The following is a 12988-nucleotide window of genomic DNA, read 5'->3' as shown; positions in this document are numbered from 1 at the left end:
AAAATCTTAGGTCATAGGCTGGAATCAAAGACTTTTCAAGATCAACATTTAATTAAAGCTTTTTCAAGGTCACATATCCATGCCCGGGTATGGAATCTGGGCTTACTAGAACTGTCATCATTGTAAAAAGGCCATTTAGGCAGATCCAAAAAACACAAGCCCAGGTTATAAGTTTGACGATATGAACAATACTCCTGAGAATGCTCAGATCTAGAGGTTCCTACCCGGGCTGTTGGAGCACTAGCTCTCGCTTTCTGAAGAAGTCTCCTGGCTCTCTCAAATTCATTGTTTTCTGACTCGAGCTTGACAGCAGCAAGCCAGATCTCTTCACTGTTCGGATTGGCCTGGAATGCCAAGGCAAGAATACTCCTGGCTGCCGGTACATCACCCTGATACATAAAACATGTAGCATTGTAAAACAGGTACAAATATGTATGGAAAAGATAAACAATCTCAGGTCCCTGACCCCAACTAACACACCTAATCATCATCTCCTACATCTACACCTGTTCCCCTTACTCTACCACCATCCTCATTGCTCTCAGCTACTGTACTTGTTTGTTTATTTGTTTTTGTTTAACATCCTATTAACAGCCAGAGGAAAGCCGGAGTACCCAGAGAAAAACCACCGGCCTACGGTCAGTACCTGGCAACTGCCCCACATAGGTTTCGAACTTGCAACCCAGAGGTGGAAGGCTAATGTTAAAGTGTTGGGACACCTTAACCACTCAGCCACCGCGGCCCCCTACTGTACATACTCCCACCTTTACTACCTGTCCCCAGCTCCCTTTCATGCTCTCTACTAAACCCAAATCCCTGCCTCAAAGCCTTATTTATGTTTCCAAAAAAAAACAACAACAAAAACTCTGATACCTGCTCCCCCCAACACCATGCTTTCCTTACTCCCCCCCCAAAAAAAACAAAGTTTAACAATATTACAAACCCTCCATGACTGCTCTCCGATCTCTGCTCCACCCAACTTCAATCCCTACCCCCTAAACCCCCAATTCCTGTGCCCCCTAAACCCCACCCCACCCCCAAAACCCCATGCCTGCCTCTGCCTACCATACTTGTACCAAGCTGTCCTGCTATATACTTACCGCCAACCACTTTGACTTAGCCCCCATCAACCACAGGACCTCTGCCTTGGGACAATGGGCTACAGCACGCTGTAACAGGGACTCCAGGGACTCTCTAATAAAGAAAGATTACAGCGTACAGGTAAGGTTTGCTGTAATTTTGACAGGAATTACTTCAAAAAGCATGCCTTCATACTATATATCTTATTTAATGTTGCTGGAATATTTCGTGGAAATTGATGCTGTTTTTGTTTGTTTGTGCTGGGTTTATTGCCCCATAAATAGCCAGGATCATTTTGTGTTGTCCCCTTGTAGTATGTGGTGACTATTTCACTGAACAACATACTAAAGGCCTGTCGCATGCGATCCAGAGCAACTAGGGTAAAGTGTTTAGTCCAAGGATATAACTATGACAGACTGGCCTGTTTCTCAGCTTCAAAAGAAACACAAAACGACAGATGCCTTTAATCTGTGAATAGAATTTAGGCTCTAGGCATTAAAAAAATACTGGATAAAATATGAGTGTTATTGGCCCTACAGAACTCAAGATACTGTGCATGAACTTATTTGCTTTTTATAGTGACAGTGACCATGACCTTTGACCTCTGGGCTGAAAAGCTATTCAAAGGAACATTTTTTTATTCAAGAAAGTGCTAGATAAAATATGAGTGTTATTGGCCGTACAGATCTCAAGATATTATGCATAAACTGATTTGCTATTTAAATTGAAGGTGACCTTGACCTTTGACCTCTTGACTGAAAAGCTATTCAAAGCAAGCACTTTCTTTAACAATGTACTGGATAAAATATGAGTGCTATTTGCCCTAAAGAACTCAAGATATTGTGCATAAATTTATTTGCTATTTATAGTGACAGTGACCTTAACCTCTGGGCCTGCATAGCTATTCAAAGCAAGCACTTTCTTTAAGAAAATACTGGATGAAATATAATTGTAATTGGCCCTAGAGAATTCAAGATATTGTGCATGAATGTATTTGCTATTTATAGTGAGTGACAAATCCAAAGCCGACACTTTGTAGGTTAAAATATGGAATAGAACTTTAAGGCTTGAATATGAGATGGCACTTGTACCCTAAAAATATAGAATAGTACCCATGGGATATTATTGGAGGGTAAAGTACAGAAGATTCAATATATTACATGGGATATATTTACCTTGTCCCGTGACTTTTCTCAAAGTAAGCCGCTCGCAGCCATATACTCTTCTTACTTGGAAACTCTGTTAAAGCAAAGGCATAAATGGCCCGTGCACACTCATTGGCTCCATTCACAGCACACTGAAATTGAGATAAAACAGCAATATATATATAGTAGGCCAGACTATTGCAGGAATAATTCACTATTGCAATAATAATACTATTGCAGAAAACACCATTATGATTATTTAACTATTGTGGCATATTATCACCTTCGGTTCATTTGTAAAAATGTTTTTTACATCTTGCATAGGTTTTTCATTTCCAAACTAGCCACTATGTACTATGTATTGTAAAAGGAATAACTTTGTTTACAATATCATTTCTTGTTGACCTATTGGAGAAGACTAATTTTAACAACAGCGACCAAATACTTGAATCTAAATGTGTATCTATAATGCATTTATATAATTGGTGGTAGTATGAGGCCGATAGCAGTGTCATTTTTCAAAAACTTTCAATATTTTCAAATAAATATCTCGGTAAGAGTACCACAGGGCTAAACATTTTAAGCCTGTCCTGTGCAAAATTAAAAAAAAAATTTTTTTTTAAAAATGCATTATTGTATCAAGTAAATGCCAATACCGAAATGCAAGATTGATTGTCAAATCAAAATGCAAAAATGTACTACTGAAATATTACAATTTCATGTCAGAGTCTACAAAGTTTGAAAGAAATTGGTTGAAAACATAGGTTGAGGATTTAAATGTAAGAGTAATTACTTTTGCAACGAGGTTAATTAAAATATCACTCAGGAAAACACTACTATATATTATCATGATTAGTAGGCCTACTAAGTGTTTTAGAGATTCGTTAAGAAGTGCGAGAAGGAGATCTCGGGACAAGATTCAAACACTCATAAATAACTACTGCAAAAATAGTATTAAATCAAAATCAAAAAGCCACGCAGGAAAACACATGGCTACAAAGCTAACTAATTTTCAAAGCGATCAGTAGAAAAATGTTGGAGGAGTTATCTTGACACATAAAATTACACCATACCCTAATTCTCCCATCAAATTTTGAAGGGTGTAAAAAAAATCACATGGAAGGCATTGAAGAAAGAATAACATGATTCAGATTCTTCCAAGGAAACGGTCAAGGTTTCTGATATAATGTAATTTTCTACTTGTCTTATGTGTGTACACAATTTGTGAAACCTAGCTTTAGTCTGCAGTATTTCACTATTAAAACATTGACATGGTGAGATAGCTACCGATTCTGCATCCTCCATCCAAGTATGTTTGCGATCTTCTTCTTCAATACCCACGCTGATAATGGACCGACTGTACAACACAAAACACCAGTATATCAATGAACAAATAAAAAACATTTGTTACATACATGAGGTATTTATGAGCAGATAACTCAGATGAGCTTATCTATAGTTTAAGATTTCCAAAGGACCAATGATAGCAACTGTTACAGCATATACATCTATGCTGGCCTGACTCCTGTAGTTTCTTTGTTTCCTGGGGCTGCAATAGCACAGTCAGAGCACCAGCCTTGTAATCTCAGGTGAATTCCGAGGTGTGTGATTCGACGCTCCTGGCCCGTGTCGGTTTGTGTTTCTCGGGAAGCTGAGAAACAGGCCAGTGTGTGTTGTTGTAGTTGTGTCCTCGGGCGAGACACTTTACACTTATTGCTCTGGATGGCATGCGAGGGGCTTCCCATATGTTGTCAGTGAGGTAGTCACCAACTGCTACAAAGAGACCCTGCCTCAAAATGACCCTGGTATGTTCAAGGGGCAACAAACAAAGCAAACAAACAAATCTTTGCTGGATGTAATCACTCCATGAACAATCAGGGTAATTTTAAGGAGAGGCCATATTGTAGTAGTTGTCTCAATGAGCATCATGCCTCATGCCAGACACATGCTGTCCAGTAATCAGAGTGAAGTGATTTGCATAAGGATACAACCATAACAGCCCAAGAAGGAGCTCCTTTAGAAATACAAACCTCGCTGGTTACAAATGGAACAATACACTGAAGGTCTTGACTTGAGGTGAATTATGATGCTCTACTAAGCTATAGCAGTCTTCTAACCCATCCCATAATCCAATACAAGTATGTAAATAAAAAGAGCTTCATAACATTTTCAATAGACCAATGAGAGCAGCCGTTAGATCTATTAAATTTTCAATTGACCAATGAGAGCAGCAGTTAGATCTATTAAATTTTCAATTGACCAATGAGAGCAGCAGTTACACCTGTGAAATTTTCAATGGTCCTGCACCAATGACAGTGGCTGTTACATCTGTAAAAGTTTCAATGGACTAATGAGAGCAGCTGTTACATACATGATGGCCTGACATGTGATTATGCTGCCACTCTTCTCACAGTCCTCTCCATCTTTGATCCACTGTTCTCTGTTAATTTCCACCATGTTGGCACGGAGAGAATTCAGAGCTACCAATAACAAACGAGAGAATTCAGAGCTACCAATAACAAACGAGAGAATTCAGAGCTACCAATAACAAACATACACCTTATTGAATCATTTATATAAATAATATTTCATTGATCATTCTTTATCTGCTACACTTCATAGGATCATGGGAATACCTTTTTGAAATTTGTGGTTTTTTCTTACCACTACAATGTACATACGGTAAACCTCCAATTAGTTCGAACACACGGATAGTTCGAACACACATTTTTTTCTAGAAAACAATATATTTTAGCTAGTCATAGTTTGAACTCTGGTTGTTTATAACTGACACTATTTCGGATAGTTCGAAGTACAGTAAGTTTTTTTTCGGCAAACTCCATTGAAAACTCATGAAGACCTGGCACCGACGACTGGTCCAGAAAAAATGTCAAGACTTAAATTTGATCAACAGGCACGTTTAGGTTATTAGATTGTAGGGGTGATCATTAGAATGCATCTGTGATTTAATATATGCCACATATTTTAGCGTTAATTCAGTTTTTTCACATTGCAAAATACACCATGCACGAGACAGCTGATTCCAAATTTAGGCCCCGACAATGTATAAATAATATGCGATATTTGTATTCACGCTGTATAGCAAACCTAAGAAATCAGTCCGTGTATTTTCAAATATAACTAGTGGTAACTTATAATTATGATTATTTAATTGTGACTGGACATCTCTTAAGTATTGCCAATCAAGGTATTACCTGAAAACCTGCGACTTCACGCTAGGTAAGCAGGCCATGCGAGGTGTCTCTTGCGGTAAAGTTGAAAGGATCGGCCACTCGGTCATGCTGAGTGACATGATATGCATTCATATACAGTCAAAACAATCCACCGGTGTCCCAATTAGAGATGGATAATTTTGCAGGCATCAAATATGTTTGGTAGCTAATACGACTGGGCATATTTAAAAGCAGACATGTTGATGTTCTGACCTAATTTTATTAACATATATCGCCTATTTTTACAGTAGTGCTTTCGTAAACGCAACAGGTTATGTAGACTATGCTTTCGGTGTATAAAAGAGACCATTTATTACAATAATATAGTGATAGTTTCTGATTCAGATAAAAAATATAACCATGCGAAGATTATACTGTACAAAATGTTTAACTTTTGTGTCACAAATGAAACGTGTACTGTACTGTTTTGGTGCCTATAGCTAGCATTGCCGAGCAGCTTCGCGCAATAACCATCATAATTATCGCGAAAGGAAGAACGTTTAACGATCAATTAACATTGAATTAAATAAAATACTATCATTTTACTTACTTATAAATGTGCCATTGTTCAGGCCGCCATTGTTACATATCAGATTTACAATGGGATGCGTTTGTGTGTAATGATTTTACTCTGCCGAGATTTTCGCCGATTTCGACTCGGATAGTTTGAGCTCGAGCTTATTTTCTGAAGCATAATTTCGAATAATTCGAACAGGTTCGTCAATATTTATTTAATTTTGTTCGAACTAACCGGAGGTTTACCGTAGATCTTTGTACTTTCTGTGAGTTTACATAGATCTATTAACAGAAGTTACCAAAACTTTAATATTATTATTTGCCAATTTGGTAAAATTACTCCGGGTGGGCAAAAGACCATTTGTGGGAACCAGTGTTTGGCCTGCCTTATATAAATGGGTGCACTAAACGACCCAATTCCCAACTCATTTTTGCCTAATTCTTCCCAAAAAGTCATTAAAAAATTCCTCATTGTGTTTATAGAATAAAACTTTGAAAAACAAACAGAAAAAATATAATGGGAAATATAACACATATATCAGAAAAAAAGACCAATCAAGGGTCAAAATTGGTGTGTGCCATAATGTATACACACAGAATTTACACTGCATTATAAAACTGGTAAGCATGATGCTCCTGAAATAATTATTTGCATGTAAATTGTTCACTTAACTTAAATGTAAAATTTTCCCTACTTGATTGATTGGATTTTCCCAAAACACAAAGGAAACACACTGAGGAACTTTTGAAAAATGGTGAGCAAAAATGTTGCAAAAAAAAGAAAAAAAAAGAGCAAGCCTAATAGAGATTCACACTTTACAATTTACAAACTTGTCTTAACATAAGTAAATTATTACTGATCAATGTATAACAAACCTCTGTCGACGATTTTCTCCACCATTTGTAAGTTGCCGTTGGCCTCCTCCAGTTTTGCGGCTGTGATCCAAATCTGACGGTCAGTAGGAATGTTTTCTCTAGCCTTGTTCAGAACTTTACGAGCATTTTCATACGTCTCCAACCTAGCCAGAGCTAGCCACAGCTGTGAATAAAAATATAAAATAGTTTTCCCTCTGTTTCTACTATCAATATATATAGGTCAAGGTTTGTTCATTTCTTAGCTTGGATTTTCACCCCGTGAACAGCCAGGGTCATATTGAGGCTGGGTCTCCTTGTAGTAGTTGGTGACTACCTCACTGAACAATACATGGGAGGCCATCGCATGCCATCCAGAGCAATAAGGGTCAAGTGTTTTGCCAAAGGACACAACCAAAACAGTGCAGCCTGTTTCTCCCAAGAAATCCATACGGAGACAGGTAGGGGGCCTGATTATCATGATTATAGAAATATTCATCAAGACATTTTTTCATCATTTCAAATAAATAAGCCAAGTTAATTATCACTATAAACTTTGTCTGTAATGCAACAAGTTTTCTCAAAAAAATTTCATTACATTGATCAGAAACCAAAAAGTTCAAAAACTATTTTTTGGAAGCTAATACCGGGGTATTCAAAATTGTCAAAACATAGAATAGCATTGAAATTCAGTTAAATGTGAAAACTACTTATCAGATTTGATTATTAGGCTCTTTATTACATATGGTGACCTTTTAAAAATCCTCTCAGACTACATATTGAAGGCAATTATCAAATATTTGATCACTTTAGAACGGTGATACTGCTGTAAAAATATCTACCTCAACACTGGTGGGACAGCACTCGACTGCTCGACTCAACATGATTCGGGCGTCGACTTCATCCTCAAGTTCCACGGCCATTTTCCACAGTTTGACAGAGTTTGGGATGTGCTCAAGAGCTGAAAAGTGACACAACCTTATTTAAGATACTTCTAAAACTAAATTTTAATAATTACTTGGACCCCACCGGAAAGGCATTTGATGACAATTTTTACAACTGATGTGTTGCTTCAGAGAGGAGCTTTCATATGCCGAGAGCACAAGATGGCTGACAGAAATTGGTCGCTATAGTAAAACAAATGAGCGACCGTCATTCCAAAATCACCAGTCATTAGTCACTTTAGACAGGTGGTTGTTATACAGAGGGTCGTTATATAGTAAAATCTCATGGGGAATCTTAAAATCGGTCTTTATATACAGGCGGTCGTTAGAGCAGGTTTGACTATAGGAACAAAGAGCAAAACTCTATCAGTAGAATTCATTCTACCTTTTCTGAAGACACGTTTCTTTGGTTTCATTTCATTCTCGAGGTCGGATGCTTTTATCCACAGTCTGACAGATGAAGGTAGATGTCGCACTGCTTGGGCGACGATAGCTTTTCCCTGGTCCCCAGGCTAAAAGACAATCATAGATATAATTTTTAGAAAAGTGTTGAGGAATAGAATTGTTCTCTACTTCGATGATGTGACAAAATAATCTCGGGGTGAGATTCTAGTTTGTCTAGCCTGAGGCTCTGTCGACGATGGAAAATTAAGGTTCTCAACCTGTGGGTTGAGATTTTTTGTTACACCTATATCAGGAAGGAATAATCATTTTCATATTTCCTTCAAGTTCCAACATATATTTTTGCACTGTGAATTTTCATTTGTCTGTGAAAAATGAAAATATAAAATTTTATAAAAATTAAATTTTACAATAATTTTCAAACAATTGACATCATTTTGATACACTGATCATTCTTGCTTAAATGGAAGCAGTTAAGGGTTCTTACAGCGCTGCGCGCTGAAGTGTGTACGGTACTTTTTCAATAGTAGTACAGCAACTGTTGATTGTATTGAATCGCCAACCGATAAGCTTGAAACAATGTATCGACCTTCCTGATTGGTTCTGTGCCGAAAGGGGCGGGGCGAACACGGAGTATGTACTGTACCAGGACCGTGGCTGTGTATACACACGTGTGCGATTATATATAATTACATGACTATGCAAAACAATGACAACTTTTACGTTAAGTTTTAAGCATTTAATAAAGATCTGGTACTCGTTGAACACATGGGTTGTTACACACATATATATGCCATGTTGTTATGAACAACTTATATGATACCTTCCGTGATTATACATATCCACACTGTCGGAAAAATCCAGACATGAACGAAGCAGGGAAATCCAGAGCATCTTAAATACTTGGCTTACATTTCTTTTTGAATTCGATGAATTCCATAACATCTTGAGTCACCTTTTTACTTTTCAGTGGTTTCCGTTTGACGATGGGCGCTAAAGACTTAGTCGCATAAAAAATCTTCATAATTTTGCGACATCCTGATTAGACAAACCGGTCTTATCACTGATGGCTGAATATGAGAGTCCTTCTGAATGTAGATTATAAACAGTTTTTTCTCGTTTTTTTATCTTCACTTTTCCCTCTGGTGTAAACACGGCCCTTGGAATTTTACATGTTTGAAGTAGTACGTTATATGCGTACCGTCGTGTACACCGTCTAGACCTTATAGTTTCCCTGTTTTTTTGTCAGACATGTAAGTAACCAAGGTGATTTGCATTACATGTATAAGCTCACAACTACATGTGTATAACTGCAACTTGCAAGGTTTAACCAGCTAAATTTACAATATATCTAATATTTATACATTTAAATGTTTATTATGCAGATGTTCTTTCAATATGGACAACACAGTCAGTGTATTTTGAAAATTACGCACGTATTGATTGATGATCGTCAAGCTAACCAGCCCTTCGAACTTTGTCACCAGCTGACCAGGTCGACCCTTCAGTTCGGGGATATATTTTCCCAATACACTGATTTGAGAGTGGGAAAGTCCATTGTATAGGGTAGATAGCATTTGCACTTCCTTTCACACCTCGTGTACAAGCTAAACTATCTGGGTCACGATAGCGATTCAGTTTACATGTAATTTGGAAGGGTCAAACATCAGACAAAACTGGGTTCCGGAGCACAGGGGCTTGGCACGATGGTGATGACGTTCCATATATGTATGTATAGTATATACATTCATATATGGACCTTCATTTATAAACTTGTCACTGAATATTTCACTTGAAGAACATTTTCATAACCCGCCATTCTCACAAGTTTACTCATGTGCACACGAGTGCTGAGAAAGGTGTGTGCATTCAGTTCGACCAATCAAATCAACGCTTACTCAGCGCGATCGACTTTGTTAGAGTACTGTCGATACACAGTAATGTAGTACCAATACCTGTCGTACTTGTGTTACACTTTGACCGTACACACTTCAGCGCGCAGCGCTGTAATTACTGTGGGAGAAAATTGTAACACCTGGGGAAAACTCAAGTGGTCGGGCAGGTGGCCTCTATACCTTTTCACATTTCTGATACCTTGGCAAAAGTCAAGTGTATTATCACTTCAAGGCCCAACTGACCACACACTGACCCCAAACTGACCCCAAACTGACCACACACTGACCCCAAACTGATCTCACACTGACCCCAAACTGACCACACACTGACCCCAAACTGATATCACACTGACCCCAAACTGACCACACACTGACCACAAACTGACCACAAACTGACCACACATTGCCTTCTCCTTCTGTTACCCAAGATGTCCTAACTTACCATGAGTCTGGCTGCCTCCAGCCAAGCATCTTCACTCTTTGGACACTCCTCACAACCCTTCATGATGAGGTTCCTGGCTGCCTGCACTTTGCCTGTCACTTCCTCCAACCTAGCTGAGGCTATCCATGCTAGTGTACAGAAACACACAAAAATTCTTTAACTTCATTACAATAATATTGCTGCAATAAATTTCAATGACGAAAACGAAAATTTGGTTTCTGACAGGTACTACCTCTATTCAGATATTTAAAGAATACTTCCAGCTTACACACAGTACATTGAATATCATATCATTTTACACAATGAAATTATTATGAAAGCGATTTATAAAATGTTGTTTTGAAACTTTTATTATTTGAAAATTGATGTCTTTTCATATCTATAAAATCAATAAATACTGTAAAGATAAATAATATCATTTGAGCACTTTTTCTTTTTTTGTACTTTTCGTTCAGGAAACATTGTGCTAATTACACATAATATTTCTATGGCAAAAAAAGATTGCACAATTTATTAACAAAAGTTACCTGGAGGGTGTTTTGGATTGGTTTCTCTTACAGATTTCAATAACAGTCTGGCTTTCTTTACATCACTGTAATAAAATTACAAAATGGAAGTTACATTGTCAAGCTAAGAAGTAGAATTTACTTTTATTAAAAGTCAATCTTCATTTGAAGGTAAATTCCAAAATTTACAAAATTTGGCTAATTTTCAATGATGGATCTAAATACAAATGTGAAACATCAAATACTAAGATATCATAAATAATGTCACAGGGCAAATAACAATCTGATTAAATCTCATTTCAACCAACCAATCAAAATGCAACAGGCAAAATTTTGCCAGAGACTGTTTCCTCTCAGCAACCGTGGAAGTAACATCATAGTCTTACGATTTCAAATAATTCTTGTCACAAACGAGAAAAAAAATATTCATTATTACAATAATAGTTTTTGTTCTTCTTTATTAATAAAACACTGTTTTTCGTACTTGATGTCGCCACCGTGGCTTGGTAACATGGACTGGAGGTCTGTTAGGTAGCCCTTGGGATCCATCACAGTTTGACCACTGACAGAGTCAGACACCTGTAACATTCATTGTGATAACACTAAAGATTAGGTTTAGGTCGCCAGCACTGTCCAGGATTTAAGCGGTATGAAAAGAAACTCAAAAACACAGAAAAATACACCCTGAAAAATGATGGTGGTAAGAAATGGCTGAAGAAACAATTTCGCTAGAAACACAGAAAAATAGATTCTGAACTAGAAAATGTCTGTATAAAGACATAAATTAATGTCACCGCTGTAATGTGACCTTTGCATTAAGTTTAAGATAACAAGAGGCCCAATGGGCCTGTATCGCTCACCTGGCTCTACTATGTTGATTACCTCTTTATTAAAATATCACAGTAAGCTAGATTTATTCGTATTAAAAGATTTTCTAGTCCTACATTCCAGCATTCTATTGGCCTAATATTAGGTCTTGCAGGCTCTTGGCTATCGCAAAATTATTGTTTACAGATTTAAGCCGATTTCACCCCTGTGACCTTTAATGAAGGTCAATGTCATTTATTTGAACAAACTTTGTAGCCCTTCACCCGAGCATGCTACAGGCCCAATATCAAGTCCCTGGGCCTCTTAGTAATTGAGAAGAAGTCGTTTGAAGATTATAGCCTATTTGACCCATGTGACCTTGAATGAAGGCCAAGGTCATTTATTTGAACAAACTTTGTAGCCCTTCACCCCAGCATGCTGCAGGCACAATATCAAGTCCCTGGGCCTCTTGGTTATTGAGAAGAAGTCGTTTGAAGATTATAGCCTATTTGACCCATGTGACCTTGAATGAAGGTCAACGTCATTTATTTGAACAAACTTTGTAGCCCTTCACCCCAGCATGCTACAGGCTCAATATCAAGTCCCTGGGCCTCATGGTTATTGAGAAAAAGTCGTTTGAAGATTATAGACTATTTGACCCATGTGACATTGAATGAAGGTCAAGGTCATTTATTTGAACAAACTTTGTAGCCCTTCACCCCAGCATGCTACAGGCCCAATATCAAGTCCCTGGGCCTCTTAGTAATTGAGAAGAAGTCATTAGAAGATTATAGCCTATTTGACCCATGTGACCTTGAATGAAGATCAAGGTCATTTATTTGAACAAACTTTGTAGCCCTTCACCACAGCATGCTACAGGCCCAATATCAAGTCCCTGGGCCTCTTGGTTATTGAGAAGAAGTTCTTTGAAGATTATAGCCTATTTGACCCATGTGACCTTGAATGAAGGTCAACGTCATTTATTTGAACAAACTTGGTAGCCCTTCACCCCAGCATGCTACAGACCAAATACCAAGTCCCTGGGCCTCTTGGTTATTGAGAAGAAGTCGTTTGAAGATTATAGACTATTTGACCCATGCGACCTTGAATGAAGGTCAAGGTCATTTATTTGAACAAACTTGGTAGCCCTTCACCCCAGCATGCTA

At 37.8% G+C, this 12988-nt stretch overlaps 1 protein-coding gene and 1 long non-coding RNA gene across 2 annotated transcripts in view; both read right to left on the bottom strand.

Moving 5' to 3' along the window:
- Window positions 1-12988, bottom strand: part of LOC117316100 (pre-mRNA-processing factor 6-like) — a 40248-nt gene that overhangs the window by 13326 nt on the left and 13934 nt on the right. The window contains exons 8-18 of the mRNA XM_033870592.1: window positions 11500-11594; window positions 11037-11101; window positions 10510-10637; window positions 8156-8282; window positions 7669-7787; window positions 6851-7013; window positions 4597-4705; window positions 3513-3582; window positions 2256-2377; window positions 1101-1194; window positions 225-389 (exon numbers count right to left, since the gene is read on the bottom strand). Of these exons, the coding sequence (XP_033726483.1) occupies window positions 225-389; window positions 1101-1194; window positions 2256-2377; window positions 3513-3582; window positions 4597-4705; window positions 6851-7013; window positions 7669-7787; window positions 8156-8282; window positions 10510-10637; window positions 11037-11101; window positions 11500-11594 (1257 nt within the window). The remainder of the gene's footprint in view (window positions 1-224; window positions 390-1100; window positions 1195-2255; window positions 2378-3512; window positions 3583-4596; window positions 4706-6850; window positions 7014-7668; window positions 7788-8155; window positions 8283-10509; window positions 10638-11036; window positions 11102-11499; window positions 11595-12988) is intronic.
- LOC117316102 lies at window positions 8890-9911 on the bottom strand. Its single transcript, XR_004529821.1, has 2 exons — window positions 9768-9911; window positions 8890-9210 (listed from the first exon to the last, which is right to left on the bottom strand). It is a non-coding gene; the product is annotated as an uncharacterized LOC117316102 (long non-coding RNA).

This window comes from Pecten maximus, chromosome 18 (assembly GCF_902652985.1).
Source record: "Pecten maximus chromosome 18, xPecMax1.1, whole genome shotgun sequence".
Lineage (NCBI taxonomy): Eukaryota > Metazoa > Mollusca > Bivalvia > Pectinida > Pectinidae > Pecten > Pecten maximus.
Note: the sequence above shows the minus strand (reverse complement) of the source record. Positions and strands in the feature narration are given on the sequence as shown.